This window comes from Vidua chalybeata, chromosome 18 (assembly GCF_026979565.1).
Source record: "Vidua chalybeata isolate OUT-0048 chromosome 18, bVidCha1 merged haplotype, whole genome shotgun sequence".
NCBI lineage: Eukaryota > Metazoa > Chordata > Aves > Passeriformes > Viduidae > Vidua > Vidua chalybeata.
Genome location: NC_071547.1, coordinates 7,714,347 through 7,733,744, shown reverse-complemented (window position 1 = coordinate 7,733,744; position 19,398 = coordinate 7,714,347). Strand labels below are relative to the sequence as shown.

The 19,398-nt window shown below is 41.2% G+C and overlaps 1 protein-coding gene across 4 annotated transcripts in view; it reads right to left on the bottom strand.

The window, feature by feature from the left end:
- Window positions 1-5,674: 5,674 nt before the first annotated feature.
- GNB1L (G protein subunit beta 1 like) overlaps window positions 5,675-19,398 on the bottom strand; it is a 44,150-nt gene continuing 30,426 nt past the window's right edge. For all 4 annotated transcript variants that reach the window (XM_053959259.1, XM_053959257.1, XM_053959260.1 and 1 more), the window contains exons 5-7: window positions 15,998-16,096; window positions 11,083-11,298; window positions 5,675-6,397 (exon numbers count right to left, since the gene is read on the bottom strand). In XM_053959259.1, coding sequence (XP_053815234.1) covers window positions 6,131-6,397; window positions 11,083-11,298; window positions 15,998-16,096 — 582 coding nt within the window. In that variant the 3' untranslated portion in view covers window positions 5,675-6,130. The remainder of the gene's footprint in view (window positions 6,398-11,082; window positions 11,299-15,997; window positions 16,097-19,398) is intronic.

The following is a 19,398-nucleotide window of genomic DNA, read 5'->3' as shown; positions in this document are numbered from 1 at the left end:
TCCTGCCAGGCTGTAGAGCAGCTTCCACCTCCTGCTCCCAGCGCAACTGGAGCTGCCGAAGGACAGCCTCCCGTCCCCTCTGTGAGAGGGACACGGTGAGAGCGAGTGACCTGCGACGTCCACTCCAGCCTGGGTTCTACACCTCTGTGAACAGCTCTTAGAGCTCTCTGGCAGATGGAGAAGGAAAAGGAATGGTTTCCTGCAGTGTACTCCTCCTCCCTGACGCTCCTTCTGGCAACCAGCGGGTGCTTCAGTGGGCAGGGCAGGACACCTCAGGTGCCACTGCTGTGCTTAGTGCCTGCCTTCACAGGAGTGACTGCACAGGTGCTCAAGGGACTCAGACTGATGTCCATGGGCTTTAAATTGCAAAGAAGTGAGAAACAGAATAAACAACATGTAAAACTTACAGAGGCACCTTGGTGTGAGGTGTTAGCACTATTGCTTTTGTCACTGGTTTTAGCTTGGATGATGGGCATTTGCGTTTTGCTCCACTTGCTTTGTGCTCCCACTGTTCCTTGTTCCAGGGGGCAATGCTTCCCCTTGTCGCGGTGCTCCGGCCTGGCTGCTTCAGCTGCCCTTAGTCTGGGGTGTGAGCTCCAACTCTGGGCAGCAAGAACCAGCATGAGAGTGGAGGGGCTGCAGGCAAAGCCATCATCTGGAAAGGGCAGAGGAGGGGTGGGAAGAGGCAGCCCTTCTCCCAGGCTGACTTTGAGCACTGCCTTGCACATTTCTTTTATTTCAGCAAATACGAAGTGAGTCTTTCATTCTATTCCCTTTCCTGCTTGTTGTCAACTACTTCAAACCAGATGAGCTCAAGAGATAAAACTATAAAGACTCAATGTCTCTATTTAGCAGGATGCCAAGTCTGCATGCCATCAAAATATCTGAGGCAAAAAAATCTGAACAGACAATACTTACTCTAAGTGTTATGTTAAGAGCAGCCTAGATTCTTTTCCATGAACACAAACAATGCATTCACAAATCACTGAGATTTCGTATCAGCAATTTTAAAAATTACCATCAGGACAAGTACCACAGCCACATTCTCTGTCATGTTAAAAATTATTCCATAGGCCCAGTGCACCCAATGCCTTCTTACCTATGTCAGAACATGTTTATAGCAAGCAGTGCCATGGGGGCTTGGAAAATGTACTTTTGCATGTGTGAGATGCCAGAGCTATGGAGCAGAATAATGGCTCAGCATTTGAACATGCTTGCTAATTTCCTGATCTGGACATAATCAGGATCAATCAATCCTGCCACTGGTTGGAAAGAGACCACTGCTGTCCAGAAAGCATCTGAGGATTTCTATGTTTTTTTGCTGCCCTTGCTTATATATACTGAGAATAAAAACTAGAAGGAAACAGCTGTAATCTCAAGTAAATTTATCAGCCTTTTTTATTCCCTTTTATTTTTTTTAATAATTAGAACTTCAAATTGTAACAGATAATTATTAATATATTTTTCACTGCCATGTCACTCTCCTGTGAGGGGATATTTAATACTGCAGGGTGGTTCTCCTGCAGTACATGTGGCTGCTTCAGGTCCTCAGTCCTTCCCGCTGCTATCCCCTGTGGCACTGCAGCTTCTGGTTTTATGACTTTTCAGAGCACAGAAATAAATACACTCTCCTCTGGGTGAACACAGGCTTATTTAGAGGTGTAGATTGTGGTCTACAGGATTTCCTAGTGTACTGTCACCTTTAAAAAAGGATGCTGGGGAAGTAAAAGCAAATATGTCTGAGACAAAAATAAGGTGGTGTATGAGTAGGCCAGACCTATCACTGTATGGTTCCACCAGGTACTCTTCCTGCCATCCTTGTCCCTCTCCCATGGACAATCTGGCCACTGCTGGTGGTTTGCTCCAAGGCCCTTCATACCTTCCACAGTCTTCCTATCACCTAACTCAGAGGGACAAGTTGCTCCTTTGTTTTGATTTACCCCCTCACTTCCTCCTCTTACAAACCAAACTGCAAATCAAATTCCTCTGAGCTCAGAATAAATCAGTACACAGCTCTGCTGATAGGATGTACAGCTGTTGTTCAGACCACTAATCAGATGAGAAAAACTTTCCCAACCGAGAGATTATATTTTCATTTAATTTGATACTGTGAGATCTTTACATGAATTGCCATGTCCCCCCCAGTATGACCTTAATTCTGGATAGCTTCCTTCACATTATAAAAGAAACCTCCAGGATGCCCCAGAAGAGTAGGACATAGACAAACACAGCCAAGTTTACTTGGAAAAGCTATAGTAGAGGGGGACCCAAGCTGAAATTTCAGAATATTACACATTAGCAGAAACCCCCTTGCCTTTCTCCTTAGTCATGGTTGATACTTTTCTGGTAGCACAATAGTCATGCGTAAACATCAAACTTTATGTCTCAGCGCTGCCATAGCATTGCGTAGTATTAATCCAGGCAGTCACGTGCCATGTTTTATGTAATGATCCACACTTTCACACCACAGACACACAGCCAGAAAAGGAAACACATTGATTTAGCACTCAGTAATCCTTGTTTAATCCCCAGTCCTTTGGTTTACATCACTAACATGGCTCCTGCAGTAGTCAGTGTTCTATCTTTGTTCTTGACAGACTGAATTAAAGGAAAGATTTATTAATTTGCAAGTTGGCTTTGTAGATGCATCTTAAATATGCTAAAAACAAAAGCAGTCCAGAAGCCAGTATTGGCTTAACTATAAAAATCTGCTCTTTTAAACTCAAACCTCTGCAACAGTCCAAGTCAAGCTGCAGAGTAATTTTTTGGCTTCCGGTAGCAATTGCATTCTAAAGGACTAAATTTAACAACTGTCTCATTGCATGCCCCCAGCTTACTTCCTTTTTCACTCATTACTACAAACACAATCTCCTCTTTCCTTGCTCATCTACACGAAGGACTGCAGTGCTTTATGGTTCATGTACTGATAAGAGAAAGGAGTTGTAACTAATGGATTCATTTGCAAATAATGTTAGAGGGTCAGAGATCCCATTAATTCCAGTGGTGATAAATATTCCACGTAATTGCTGCACAGATGCTGGTGTTTGGGATTTATTTCTATTACTTTACGAATGCTGGTTGCTTTCTTCCCTCTCATGGTGCCAAAGACGGTGATTCTTAGGAGGAAGCCGTTTGTAATAATTTAGCTGTCATCACCTTCACTCCTGAATCCTCTAGGCCAGGTACAGGCTAGCCCTGTTCCTTTCTGGCAGGTGAGATTTCAGAGCTAACTCCACCACCTTAAGGTGGCTCTTTGCTCACAACCTGCTGCTAGCAAGTCAGTGGAAATCTTGAGTGACAACCATGCTCATGGTACAATTGTATTTTTTTTTTTAATTAAAAAAGTTAATTTCTTAGATACAATCAGACATCTGTATTTTACAGTTCTAGTTATAATCAGACAACTGTGTTTTACAGCCTATACTGATACAGACTATCTTTCCTATTGGAAACCATTCTTCTTTGGGGAAGTCCAGGTTAGTTTCTTAGGCAAATAAACTGTTAGAAGACTGTAATTCACAATCAAACTATGGCATTTAGGCTCAACTCTAAATCAAACTAGTGTAGTCTGGTTGCTCATTTCAAGGAAACTAAAATGTGAAAGAAGAATCTGTTTTCTGGGTGTTTAAATAAAATCAGCAGTGATATAAAGTGTTAATGAAATAATTGTATTGTGGAAAAGTATGGCATAGATAATGCCTTGGTAATGGGAAGTAAAGTTCCTGCAAGCAGCCCTGCAACCTGTGTCCTTCATCCTGAAGCTGATGAAACTCTCACCTGTGTGTCTGAGATACAGTTCATGTCCTCATTTTCAATTTTTACTTGCATGACTAAGTTTGTTTTTAAATCTATCACATCAGACAAACATAAATATTCAACTCCCAGGTAGTAAGGTAGTAAGTTAGATGAAAGCACCCAGTAATCTTTAGAGTATCTTCCAAAAGACCCATTGGTAAATCTAAACATCCCTTATGAGTCTCCCTAATTACTTTAGATACAGATGTTGACAGTAAATGGCAATTTTCAGAGAAAATATACTCAAGAATTCCTAACTTTCAGCCTCTGATCTAATAATGTTCTTAATAAAGCATTAATCCTTCTTTCCAGAGGGGTGCCCTGTGCCAATGCCAGAGAATTTGCATCAAGAATTGTTTCTTACACTAACCATTTGCCCAGGATGGGTGAGCCCTGGATTTCTTTTCCTGCTGGATGACCATTAAACCTACAGCTCAGTTCTGTGGAAACTGCCCAACAGTGCAGGCTGCTGTTTGCTGCCATGGAGGAGGAATGCTGGTACCCTCTGGGTACCCCATGTGTGGTGTTGTACCAGACAGCACAGGCAAAAGGAAACCTTTGTGCAAACTTCCTAGGACAGGCCCCTGGACCACATACAACAACACATTCTCCATTTATTTATTTCATTGTTTCTTTGTGTCAATTCTGACCTACTTTGAGAAAGAGGAAAAAGAAAAAAATAAAAGGTTTCTTCCAGCAGCAGGTTTGTGGACAGTGACTGCATCTCGTTCCACAAGGCTGAGGCTGGAGCTGCTTGTACAGTGGGGGCAGCTCCTCCTCTGTGTGGGAGGTGGATGATGGGTGGAGACGTGCAACTCTGTCTGGTAGATGTAATGAACACCACCGCCTCCCCTTGACTGGGGATCACTCAAAATTAGGCTTTAACTTTCAACTGCAATGTGATCCTCCATGCAGCTACTGAATAGTAAAGAAATAATCAAAGAAATGCATTATTTAAAGTGTCACCACACTCTAAAATGTGTAGGGCCACGTTTTATTTAGGAAAGCGTGGCAACACTATCCTGGTTCTGTGTTTTAATGTAAAGAACATCAGGCTGGGTGCTTAAGGCTTTCAGTCCAGCAATATTCTCTGTCTGCAAGGCACAGCTGGATAACAGACTCAAACCTTAATTTGCCTGTGTGTTTTTCCTGAAATAATTTTCAAAGTCTTTGATGTTGCTGTTCACTTTTGGTCTCTTTTTCTTTGATTTCTACCTCTCTATGGAGCAGAAACAGTTATTTCCAGTAAAGTATCAACAGTGCACAGCCTGGACACAGTTGTCACTGCAGCTTTGTGACAGAATCCAGCAGTACCCTGGCTCTTAGCACACTGGTGTGTGTCTAATACGCTTTAGAAGAAGGCAAATGCTGCTTTGTGAGTCAAACAAAAAACTTTCATGAATGAATTTCTGTTTCCATGACTGTAGAGATGACAAGTTAATGGAACCATTTGCACTGTGTGGATAAGGATTTACCCATGCAATTCCCCTAAATGTTAATGGGAGCTGTGCAGCTGAATCCCCAACTTTCCATGCTGAAACTTACCCCTGACTCTCCAAGGAGAAGGGCGCTAATTGGATTGTCGAGTTTAAATCCTTCAGCTCATCAGTCTATGGAAAGGATTTAGCACTGGCTCTGTAAAAGGCTTTACATAGCTTTGCAGTGCAATGCTGGGGAAGATTTTTTTCCTTTCTTTCTTGTGATTAATTGTGAGGCTTGAGGTGACAGGAGACATAATGAAATTCATAAATGCCGAAGGCCATCCCTAGTCACATTCCTGGCTGTTGGTTTAAGTTAGAAACTGACAGAAGTGTGAACAAATCAAGGGTGTTCTCATAGCCTTTCAGTTACGGGGAAGAAAAAGTAACTGACAATGAGAAACCACTGGAGGTGGTTTAATGGGTATAAATTTTCAAGAAAGAGTGATGTTTTACACTGATTTAGATTCTTGGATACATAAATGACTTACAAACAGACATATTCTGCCCCCACTGCAGTTCGAGGGATTCCAGTCCGTTTTTACAAAAGATATTGGCACAAGTTATGTCAGCAACCTGCCAAAGGAAAGGTGTTGCAAAACCTGTAGCAGAACTCAAAGCAACTTTGGTCTTTGTTTGTGACTGGCCTTGTTCTGCTTGTTAGGAATTTTAAAAATCCACTTTCCGCTATGGAAGACAAAATTTATAGCTTAAACAAAAAGCATAAGAATTAACCTAGGACTCTCACTTCAGCCTGGAGACAGATTCTACCACTTCCCCACATGCACATTTGAATTACAGTGCTAGGAATTGCTTCACCAGTCCTGTTTTCCTAGTCCATAGCAGTGCAGGATGTGTCATGTCTGAGCATATATGGACCAGACACTGATGCGCTGATCTTTGGAGCCAGCCGCCAGCAGTCTCTCCCGGGGGTTGCTGTGATCTGAGAAGGACACACAGTGGACGGTTGCTGTGTGATAGTCCAGCACTGCTAAGGGCTTCAGCTTCTTCCACCCAAAGATCCTGATGCGATGATCCCACCCTGCTGTTGCCAAGATCTTCTTGTCTGGACGGATGGTGATATCAGATATGCCAGCGTTGACAAGTTCGTGTGTTTTGTAAACCTTTGTGAAAAAGTTACAAATGAGCTCTAGTTGTTCAAAACAGAAGAAAAAGGAATCATTTGGTACTTTAGCAGGTGTTGTGCCCACCCAACACACCAGTGTCACACAGGGAGCATGGAGCTTTTCACCATGTGGTGGATGGTGCTTGGTGAGAACAACGATAGACAGAGACAGAAAACACCTTAACTTGAGCCTCCCATTTCCAGAGCAATTTTCACAAAATAAACCAAATTCTTGTATGCTTTTAGTTTATTTTGCATTTAAAGCTACATATATTCTTTCACAAGTGAAGGTCTGAATCGAGGTTTTGAGTACAGATTTGCCCTTTTCTTCCAGCTATTCTTGTATGACCTGCAATGTTCAGAGCTAAGGCCACATATTTTCCCTGCTTCTGCAATATTCCCAGGCTGAGACCCTTCTGAGCTGATGCTTAAGCTACCTGCTACTCATTTCTACTACTGTGGCCCCTCACAAAACCCCCAATAAACTGTTGTAGTATTTACCTCAGTCTTGAGAAAGGAATGCTTCCAGGAATTGGGTTACAGTGTCAGGAAATCTGTATTTCTAGTACTACTTCCCAAGAGACTTCTATTTACACCAAATCCAAGGAGGGGATTATAGCCAAGTTATTGATTTCAGTCATGGAAGCCTTTTGTTACTCTTTGGAGACTACTGGGGCACAGAGTGGCACAATTCAATTGGGAGGCATTTGGCTTCCTTCAGGAGGCACTGGGCCTGCACAGGACTTAGCCCCTGGAAAGAAAAGTTTTCACTGACATGAGTTTCTCTTGAGGCACAAAGCTCAACGTAACACACCTTTGCTGTTCTCACCTCAGGTAACTTGTCTGAGTGAGCAATGTGCCTCTGAAATACATGTGGAATATGCACATAGTGTGTGTGTGTGTGTATTGGAACAGCTCAGCTTCTGTCAAAATGGAGAAAACACCTTTGGCTTATAAAGCTGGCCCTGACCTGTTATTTGTAAGTACCATTGGAAACAACATGTTAATGCCACTGTCTCCTTAAGCCTGAGTCTGTAGCTATCCTGTACCAAAGCTTAATATCATCCAGTGCCTGTTTTAATTCACTGGGTTGTGTTTACGTTTGTCTGAGGCAGGAAGGGATTGACAAGCACATCACACCTGAGGAGCTTTCCTCCTTGAACGACATTCCATGATGCATACCTAGTACAGGGTTATAAAGACATATTATTGCAGGTATTTTTATCCTTTATACTGGATGTAGAAAACTCCAGAAATGATGGTCAAGGTTGATTTCAGATGCAGCTGAACACATCTTGGAACCTTACAGGCACAAAGCCATAAGCAATTATTTTTCAACTATACAAGAACTGCCCAGCTACCTACTCAAACAGCAAGAGCTGTGCAGTTTGGTAAGACAAAAGGTTGAATCAAATTTGACATGCTTCTTACATGCTCTATTACCTTTATTTTTCAAAGACAACCTGAAGAATGTGTCTATGACAAATTGAGAACAGAGAACAGCAAGTTTTGCTCAAGCCTAATTAGAAATAGCAGGCTGTATGGGGGCCTCTTGGTGGGGCTGCTACTTGCTACTGTAAAACCTGTGCTTTTTGTTAGTACATGTGCTCCAAACTCCCCAGGGTAGGCCTAATGCAGCATGGCCTCAGTGGAATTTTTGTTGGTGTAAATGTCCTGGCAAGGGAAAGATTTATTCCTTACATCACCAGCCTGGCAAATGTAGGATGGGTCTTACTCCGTAACTGAGATTATTAGCTAATGGCTATAACCAATCCCAGGCGTGGTGCTCCCATCATTAATGTCAATTATGTGGGCAAGATCCATACAGCACAATCAGGGCGACTGGAGAAATGGCATGTCCTCAGCAAGCTACAACTTGAAAAGGATGCCTGTAATGGTGATACCTGTTGGCTATGGAACACGAGGGAACAGTGGGCATTTGTACATGATCTGCAAATACAAGAGTGAGAGAGAAAAGCAACACAAAGGAGAAAACTTGCTCAAGGTATATGCAGCCAGGTGTAATCCTACTGCCAGGATTTGTGCCATCCCAGGACTTACTACAGTAAGTCACTAACTACAGCAGTCCAATACCAACATAATTTCCTAATCAGAAAACCAGCTTGTTAATTTAGAAAACAAAGGGGTAAAAATAGGTGAGCTGCTTTCAGCCAGTCACAACCAAGGACACTTGTATCTACAGCCAAAGCATGTCTTTAAGCCCTCTGCTTATTAGGAAAATAACCAAAATAGCAGCAGACTAAGCTTCAGCATTTGGGGGAAAAGCCTCAGCAACTAAACCAACAAAACTTACATTACAGCTTACAGGATTTTTTTCTCTTGTCATATAAAGAGAAGCTTCTATGGTTATCAGATTTCTTAGTTCTGCTTTGTTTATTCACCTGCAAAAGCTGTTTACCTCCTACATTCTACCACAAACATCATCACATAATTACACTATCTTATCCAAATCAGAAGGATCATAACCAATCCTATCATTTGCTGACAGTGATGAATTCAGCAACTTTCCTGTAGGAGACAATACAAACTTTCCTCATAGCAATAAACTCTGCAGTTACCTTCATCATCTATTCATTGACACACTGGAACACTGCCACTTAAAACAGAGCTGCAGTACCATCATTGCATCATTCCCTCTCCAACGGCAGATATCTGTGCACCACGGTTACTTATTAAAACCTTTTCGAATAAAAATAATGTGCCACTGAGTGGCTTTCCAACGTCTACCATTACCTCAGGTACCTGGAATGTCAGGGAAAAAAAATCCCCATCTGGTTTATATTATTAATGCAATAGTGGAAAAAAAAACTTAATCTATGTCTTTGACAATCTCATAGTGCTCATATGAAAGATGCATTTTTTTAGGGCATTCATGCTCCCATGAAGAACAGGAATATTGCTTGTAGCTTATAATACTTGGCATTTAAATTTCTTCTGAGTCAACCTTCTATCTCTCAGTGTGAGGTGCTGAAGGTGTAGCTAATCTTACATTCCCTGGGAATGGGAATTTCTTGTGGAAAACAATACTTGCAATATTTCAGGTGAACAACTGTTTCTCCTGAAAGTTGTACCTGTAGCCCTGCATACCATTAACTCCTAAGTGAAATGTGCTGTAAAGAACAGTATTTGCTTTTATTTTAGGAAAAAAGTGTTGCTATAATTAATATGAAAGAACAACTTTCTCTCCACCACCAGAGTATTTGAAAATTTAAGAAGCCTGTCATGATGTCAGATTTATGCCACCTTTACCTTAGAGAAAGAATCTCAATATCGAGTTTCATACTGGGATTGCTCACCTTCCTTCCACTTCCCTGAGTTAAGGATACCTGGTGCAGATGGTGACAAGCAGGAGGAGGCTAGGCAAGGGGAGGGCAAACAGGACCAAAAAACCAGCAAACCCAAACCAAGACAACTGTGTATCAGACACCTTCACTACTTGTTCAGAGTGCAGAGTGCTTCTTTCATGTTGTGTTGCACTGTGTATGAAGGTTCAGCTGCCTCCTCAGTGAGTGCCATGTCCTCCAAACTTCACTGGGATTGGATGTGTTTGCCCTGCCACCCCAGAAATGCAGATGCCGTGGTGATGCCTCACAGATTCCACACCCTTACAGTGTCCCCCAGGTGATGAGTTACCACTGGATGTCCCAGCATGTGCTTTTCTTCCTGTAGCACCATTCAGAAAACAGCATTAACTTGCTGTACTACTTAAAAAAAAAAACTCCATAAAAGCTGCAAGGTGGAACAGCAATTCTTGTTCTCCCTTGAACTGGTGTATCTGGCAGATTCTTCTCAAGGATGACATGGGCACACAGGGGCTGATTCAGGCCTTCTCCATGGGACAACTGCCACTTTAAAAAGGTTAAAGCACCCAGCAGTGGAGAGACTGTGCATGGGCTGTTTTAATTTTCATGAGCCTTTTTGCACTTTATTTCCACACCTACCATTTCCAGGTCGTACTTACCACCTTGGCACTGTTGGAACACTTGCTAAAGTTGTCTAGAGGAAAACAGTATTTATGACCATTCCCTAGCACAGCCCAAGCTGGGGATTACACAACCTCCTTCTAACCCAGCCATTCAGAGCTCCACAGCTCAGACATGAACTGGGGCAGCCAATTACCTGATTTTGTGTCTCTGGCTGGGCCCTGTAGGTGCCAAACAAAGCTGGGTGCCTAAACCTCATGTCCTCTTGGTGCTAGCTGGGCTACTCCTAATCTTTCTGTTTGTGAAGTGTTTAATGGAATACTTCTGTCTTTCCCACAGTGGAAAGTTCGCTATAGCCATTCAAGCAGAACCTTTGGAAAAGCAATCCTTTGTTTCTCATTTTTATAACTCATTTATAATGTTTAGGACATTCCGAGAGCTGGATACTACCAATGTGATAAATGAAGATACAGAGGCAATGGCTTGAGTAATGCTAGGCCTGTGTGACTGTTGCAACTTTGGTAAAACCAGAAACATGTGAGAGAGAGTTTTTTCCTTTTTTTTAAATCCTCACCATCTTTTGCTAAGTCTAGTCACATAGCACAGACATTCTAACCAGTCTGTGATTAATTAGCTAGAGATCTGCAACAACTCCTCTTCATGACTAAATATTTTTTTAGTCTATCAAACTGTTAGTGCAAAGTGGGATAAATGACACTAGAGGGCCAGTGATCCTGACCTGGAGGTTCTGTTGCTCATTGAGGCTCCAGATGCTAAGCACCTTTTCAGATGAGCCTGAGATCCCCTTGGCCTTCTCTGAGTCAAAGTCAAGGCTCATCACTGGCTCCTGGTGGCAAATGAGTCGGCTCAACACTTTTCCCATTGGCACATTCCAGAGGACAACTGATCCGTCTTCATAGCCAGCCAGAAGCACAGGTTGTGAACCACAGCTGAGCTGATTAAGGAAAAATAAAATGGTTTGAGAAGTAAATAGTCTGTTAAGAAAATTACCATCCCAGTGTAGGTTTTAGTCCAAGCACCAAGAGAATAAATTAAAATGCTGACTGATGTAGAAGTGAAAAGAAGTTTAGATATCTGAATGTCAAATTTTGATATTCCATCCATTTACATAAAGCATTACTAGGTAATATGTACTTACAGTTTTTATATCTACATATCAAATTCTAAGTTTTATATATATTATATATATTTAACATACACATACATGTATATATATATATATACACACACATACATACAGAGGGAGAAAATTTCTTTCTGAAAATCCGAACAATTGCCCTCTATAACAGCTGAAAAGAGCCTGACTGAAATTTTCAGGAGCTTTACTTCATGGTCTGAACTTTGTTTGCACTTCATAGAAAAAATTCCACAGAGCAGCTGAGAGTTACTCTCAAGCAATACAAGCCTGTGTGGGCATTGAGAAGTGCCAGCTCAGGGATTCCAGTTCCACACTGCCAGGTGTAGGGCTGCACAGAGGGATTGCCTGCCCAAGTAACCCACAGTGCTTGAAGGTAAACACTGAACCTCCCAGCAGGAACCGCTGGGTCAGTCACCAAGGGGTTAATGGGCGCCCGAGTCCCACTGTAACCAATTGAAAGCTATTTTGATTAATGATGTCACAGGCCAAAGGGCAGGGCACCCTGGGCAGACACCTAATTTATTTAAGCCTCTGAAATAACTCAAAGAAGGGAACATTACTGGATTACATGTCACACTTAAGGAAAATATTCATCATTGCTCCAGCCAAAAGACGAATGATCCTGTAAGCAGTACCTGGTTACGAGAGTGAAGATGCAAATCCCTAATGAAAAGCAACTAAAAACCAGCATCTGTTAATGCCAGTTATTTCTTTAATAGGAGAAGAAATGTCAAAATAGACACTGGGATTATTACCACCTCATGTAGGCACATCTAAGAAATGCATCCAACAGAGTACTCAGATCTTTCCAACCACTGTCTGCTCCTACAGGATTTGTTTGCTCAGTATTCAATTAAGATAAAGGGCATAAAGAATTAATTTTTACCAGTATCACATTATTGAATGAGGTCAAACTCACTAGCTGTCAGTGCCATGATACAAACCTGTAGTGGCCAAAGGCTCACTGCCTCTATTAATGATCCAGATTGTTCTCCCACTGGTTATTTTGTGTTCTGGGGGAAGTTAAACTAACAAGAGATGGGTGGTCTGAGTAACACAACTGCTGAGTACCAGCCTCATGTGCTTTCTCAGCCTTACTCAGCCTAGAAAAGTGTTTGAGGAGTAGAGAGTCAATGAGCAGGGAACAATACTGCTCCTTAGAAGAAGGAAACGAAGGGGAAATCCTTGTAAATTTAGGAAATCCCCTATATCATCCTTCTGAATGGGTCTGTCCACACCTGGGATTTTGGAGGATCCTCCTTCCTTCCTTTAAGATCCTTTTTCCTTTGAAAAGGTGGGAGCACGCCCTGGCTAGAAAGGCCCACAAAGCAGGTTTCTCACAGTGCCCAGAATTATGAACAATTTTTCTGTCAAAATTTTGATTTGCTAAAATAATATAACATCAGAGCAATTAATACCTTGATTCATACATTGCGTCAGATACATGTGAATTAATGTTAACTCATCAGGTATTTTGGATGAAGACTATCAGGTTTTGGATACCAGATATCAAAAATGTTTTTAAAAAATCTGAATAAAATGTGTATTCCAGATTTTATTTGTATTTAATAAAGGGTAAAATCTTCAAAGCAAAACATTATTTAATAGTATTTAATAGTACTTTTTAGTTTAAAGAAAGCCTGCAATTTAAGCATAAAAGACCCCACAATTATTTGTGCTGCTCTTCTGTGAGCACAAGACTGCCTCAGAGCTGGGGTTTCACAGAAGTTGTAGCTGTCATCAGGCAGTGAAACAGGTCAGCTCCTCTCCCTACTCCAAGCGGGATGGTGGCTTCCCCAGGAGCTCCAAACCCTTATGCAGATGGCAGAGACAGGTGAGTGCTCAACATTTTGGGAATGCCAAGCAAAACCCTTTCTTTTTTTGTGCTGTGGGGATTATGCTTTAGATTTGAAAAACAGTAATTTGTAAGTGAGATCTAAGATTGGTGTGTTTTAAAACCCAAGTAGTGTTTCCTATGAAATGCAGGTCTCCCACACTACTTCTTCCTGACTTTCCTAACCATATGAAGTGTAATATTTCAATGGGTGCATGAACTAAAACAATAAAAGTTATTGAAAGATCAGTGGAGCTCTTGGTCTGAGCCTGGACTCACCAAGCAGTGCTTCACAACGGCCTATTTATTTCAATTCCCAATAACAGACACTGCTGGAGAGAAGTCTCATGATTCATGTGCTGTTTCAGTAGAAAAATTAAATTATAAATCATTGCTCTTCCTAAGCAGAACATTTTGTTGTTGCATTTGGATAACTGTCAAGGAAGGAAGAAAAGGTGATCTGCTGTCAACTCAACAGGAATAATTGCAATAGTTTATATAAAGTAATAACTTGGCATTTCCAGTTTCAACATGTATTATTCTTGTTGAATTATTTTGTTTGCACCATTATGCAATATGATGCCTTCCCCAAGAAGTGCAAAAAATTTAAGGGAAGACTATTCTTACTCCTATAAATCCTACTCCACCCAATTAGTAATAGCAGGAAGGTGTGAAACTGAGACGATGTATTTAAGAACATGAATCTTCAAAATAAAGTGAATGAACTAATATCTTTAAAGACAAACCTAGAAAAATAAGGGGGGAAAGTGCTCAAAAGAACAAAATAAATAGCTGCAAGCTTTTTGACTGCTTAGGAGTAGCCAGTGAGGCTTAATCTACAAGCCTAACCTCAGTTGCCTTCTGCTCTATAGTAAAGTTTCTCATTCACACTACTGCTGGGGAGGTTTGTTGTTTACCTGAATTGAAGAGAAATATGATGGTATCTGGCTGCAGCCCCCAAACTCTCATTGGCCAACCACCCCCAGCACTCTTCCTTCAGACCTTTATGGGGCTCTCCCTATCAGCTTCTGTTTCAACTTGTTAATTTACTGTGCCATAAGCAACATCAAATAGTCTATTAGGCAACCCCTGAGTGCTGGGTATGTCTGTATTGCCCAACACAGCCGTGTACAAAGAAATCCTGGAGGGCCTCTGTTCAGGAAGGGGTGCAGCTGGGTGAGCTCCTGTTCTCCTGGTTTATGGTTACAGGGTTACTCAGAGAGCCACTTCCAGTGCAACCACAGAACAGAATGCAGAGCATCACTCTGGTGCACCACATGCAATTATTTCCCTAAGGGTACCCTCTTCCTCATGCCTTTAAACCAAGTTGCACACATTTTTAAAAGAGCAAATACAGCTGTGAGACTCTAAGAGATTATCTATACTTGCCTGGTGCAGTCTAGGAAGTTGTGGTGAGTTCTCAAAGTCAGAATTTGAATGGAATAATTTAGCTCTCCCAGTTCCCAGTCCTCTGCTTTATCCCCACTGGCAACAAAATCAAAAACTATATAAAATTAAGACTCTGCACCTGCTCTGCTTCCTAGAGGAATATCAATATTAATGCATGTAGAAAATAGGGCAAGACAGAGGACTTCTTATATAGGCAAGAAAAATTTTCAACACCGAACATTTCCACAGTTATCACCATCTTATTAAAAAATGTCGAGGAGACAGAAAGACCCATTCATTTCATCAAGCACTGAACACTGATTGCATTTTTAGGAGAAACTTTGTTTAACAAAAGCCTAATCAGCCTATTTAATTTCCTCTTTTTTTTTTTTTTCCTAATTTTTAATTACAGCATGGAACTTCAATTGTGGCCTCTCTTGGCTTTTGTCTGAAGTCAGCAACTGAATTTCTCTAGATTTCAGTCGGTTCAGCATCTTGGGTGAACACACCCAAGACTTTGATAATATTTTCAACCAAAACCAACACAAATGTTACAATGAGCCTGCAGGAATTACACCCCTGGCATCAGCTGTAGACCTGTAGAAGTGTGTTGTCAGGGGGTTACATGGGAATCAGCTTTGCCACCAGTTCTCTGGAGGTTTCAGGCCAATCACCTGAACTCCTTCCTCCCTCTACTGCCACCTTTTTGTATTACTTGTGTTCACTGTTGGCAGCCCATAAACATTATCTACTAAACATTTTGTAAATGCGGGTTTTTTTCACTAACTTCTCTTATTTACCTTTTTGCCTGTAGTAAGTACCACCATAAATATTTTGTTCCTATTGTATGTCTGGAATAGAAATGTTCATAGAGTGTTTCCTCGTCCTGAGGGCACTGAAGTGAATGGAATCTGCCATTAAAATCACTGTTTTTAAGCAACCCAAACATTTCTCATCAGTCTTAAGGCAGTGAGAAACCATATCAAACAACTGGCTTTGGTAAGTCACTCATTTTCCTCTGGACTGATGCAAAAACTGTATCTATCCTAAGGATACAAAGCTTTCCTTGAGCATTTGCAAATCTTCCATTAAAGCTTGGAAAGCTCTGAAAGTTACATTAAGTATGTTCACAAATCTTTCCCCCCTTTAATAGTATAATTACTTGATTGGTTTGATTATAAATCAAAATCCAAGTGAAGAAAGATTCATGTGCTTCATATAAAATGAATCACAGGGAAAACATTTCACAATTAGCAGGCGCTCTTGCCTTACCTGCCATAACTTCAGACACATGGGCATGCCCAGCTTGGCACCCGCCTCTGGTTTCAAGGTACAGACTGACGTCTTGGATGGCAGCTCCAAAATCTGAACCTGACATCAGGAAAACAAGAGGAGTTGGTCAGGCTCCAGGTCAAAATTCTGCTGTTAAAAACACAAGTCTTTTGAGGTGATTAAGGTTAGTATAGGCTCTTCCAGTAAAAACGGTCTGGAGGAAACGGAGGAATGCATGCTAAGTTGGAGCTGTAAGGGGAATCTACAGCTAGCTAAAGAAGTGCATTGTTTTAGGAAAGATTAGACAAAATTGCTAGAGTGAACACATCCTTTTCTTCTACTCTTCTATTTAATTACAACCTTCTTTTCAAACAGTGGATGACATTGTGCACACAACAGATAATACTGCAGACTGCTTAATCTGAACATAACCCCCTGCTTTCTTTCCCCTTTTACCAGCTTTGTTGCTAATTTTTGGCTGTATTCACCTGTGAACACTTGCATTCTCTCCTCTGTGCTGCTGTGGTAACACAGAGCTTGCATGGGAATACAGGCAGTGTATACAGGCAAAGGGAACTTTTTATTTACTGCTGACTGCACTAACAAATCGTAACCCTGCAATTACTGGCTAAGGCTGGCTGCAGCAGTGTCTGCACACAGGTATTCTTAGCACAACGTTGTCTGACCCTGTCTAAAGCAGGGTCAGAAAATGCTGTGTTAAACACCTGTTCTCTCTACAGAGCAGCATCCATTGTTGCTTGTTCTGATGGTAATGAATCATGGACCTGGTTTGTGTGGTTTTGACTTTTTTTTTTTTTAAACATTGGGCAAGTTGTTCCTCTGCCAAGGAAGTAGCTCATTTCCACCTCAGGATGATGGCAGGCAAGATCATGGAGTCTGCCTTTTTAGTTTGGTACTGGAAGATTTTGAGACTCTTGATTGACATGTCAGTGCCTCAGCTCTGGGCTGATTCTCAAGTCTGGAACTCTGGAGAAACAGAAGCTCTTGGGTATTGAAAACCTGCAGCCAGGAATGTTGCTGTTTCTCACATGCATACTTTATCACCAAGGTGATCTTTTATTCTAATAAAATAAACAATGGTCTACATTATGTGGTAAAATTAAACTACTTGAAACATTTGATAAATCCAGCATCACCAGCCACTCTAGGCTCTTCCAGAATGTGCAAGAGCCCAACAGCACTGTTGGACAGCCCGAGTCGTGCGAATTTCCTTAAGCATCTGAGATGAGGTATTACACAAATATGGCTCCTCTGGGAACCATCAATCAAGACCACGGCAGCTGCGATGGCTTTCTAATCCCATACCTTTAGTTCAAAGCTTGCCAGAACATCTTCCTATTTCTAGAGGCTGTCAGCCAGCCTGCCAAAACCCAGCTGCACTCTAAGACTGTGAGTACAGTGTTCTGCACATAACATACAGAAAACTTTCAAAAGCCACTGAGCAATAGAGCAGGAAACTGTTTTCCAGATTTGAGGAATAGTGACTACAGCCAAGAGCCATCTAGTCTGCAGACCAAACCTGGGAACAGACCAAAGTTTGATCATCTGAGAATTCTGGTTCTTTGGAGCTTCACTCTTAACAAAAGATGCTTTTCTCTTGTCAACTTTCTTGCTATCAACATAATGACCAAGTAGCTGTGGCAGGAAACGGGCTATAAATATGAAGATGACCTGCCCTTATCTTGCCTCTTTCATCACTGTCTCTCCAAATGGCATTGCCTCCTAGGAAAGACCAAAACTGCAACTTTTATGTAATAAAGAAGGGTAAATGTGCTGTAATAAAGGCATTTCTGCAGGTTAAAAGAAAAAACCAAACCTTCTTTGCTTTACCTTGACTAAAAACAGATGAACTGGTACAAGGGCTACAGTTGGGCTTGCAAAGGCCAAAGAACAACGAGAAAAGCTTTGTGCAGAAGGCAGGCAGGCATGACCTGCTGCCTGAGCTGGATTGACAGTTCCAGAGACTGTCTGCATTAAAGGCAACTGAGCTTTAGAAATAAATACTATTTCACATATTTTGACAACTGTAACCTAAAACTTGAAGTTCCATGTTTATACTGGTTTTGCTTAATAGGAGAAAGATTTGCCTTTGCCTGAGGTTAATAGTGTTCCTGGGTGGCTAAAACTGGCCACAAGGAAACACACCCTTTCTCTTTTTCACATTAATAAAGCTTTTAACATGTTTTTGGCAAATTGGCAAGAAAAGTGCATGTAACTCATAATTGGTGATTTAAATGCAATCATGAACAAATAAATGCCTGTTCAGATCTCATTATTTATGGACTGAACCTCCTTTAAGACAAAATTAGTCTTTTTTTGGACACCAGCCAAGCATAAACACTTATTAAGTCTTAATTTTAATCATAAGCTGCAAATGTACTGTGTCTCACACAGTGCTGCCTGTTTGGAAGCACTATATATTATGGGAGCTTATGTGAATTTATTGAAACGTGACACAGTTCTAATGCAAAGGTTCACACACAGAGTGGAACTCTTCTACCTCAGGAGATTGCAAATCATTCTTCTCTTGCAGGCCCCAAGCAAACAAATGAGAATAAAACAGAGATGAGTTGTAAGCAACACCAGGGTAAATATCTTCTATTTGGGTCAGTTGATTATTTAATTCTTCATTACCGGGACTTCTCCGGCTGACACGAGAATGCACTTGTCAATTTTGTTTAACTTAAGAATTATTGAGCACTGCTTTAAGATGGAGGGAGTTCTTTGTTTGATCAGAACAAGGCATAGGACTTAGAATGGTTGTATTTACTGGTGCTGTGTCTGTGTCCACAGGCATATCTAGTTCTGTAAAAGGGTGAACACTCTGGCTGTGAGTCAACAAAGTACTTAAATATGTGCTTAACTTCTGTATAATAAAAAGATCACATTTTCTTGTAATACAGGCACTTATTACTTCATGTATAAAATATGCAAATTTCAGTTTCAAGATACACAACTTATAGTCCAGAAATGCATGTGAACTTTTATGCTCATCAGCAATTTGCACTTAGCTACAATATTTCATTTCATATTTATGCCACTTTTTTCTTCTTTCATAATTTTGGTATTTTGATGTCACGTATTTAGTATTATTTTTGTGTGATGTCCTCAAACAGTCCATTGTAGAAAACAAAACAGTAATTTCTTACAAAGCAGAAGTGGACATTGCCAACAAAGCTGTCAGTCAGTGAGTGCTGCAATAGTGGCATTAGATGTGGACTTACCCAGTAGGAACTGAAACGGACCCTGCAATTATCTCACACAGAGCAAACCTCTGGCTGGTAGTAGTAATTCAACTATTTCCAGCCCCAGTTCCAGGTAAGGAATTAGCCTGGGGTGAAAGACCAACTATTGCATTACAAATCACCTGCACCTTCCCT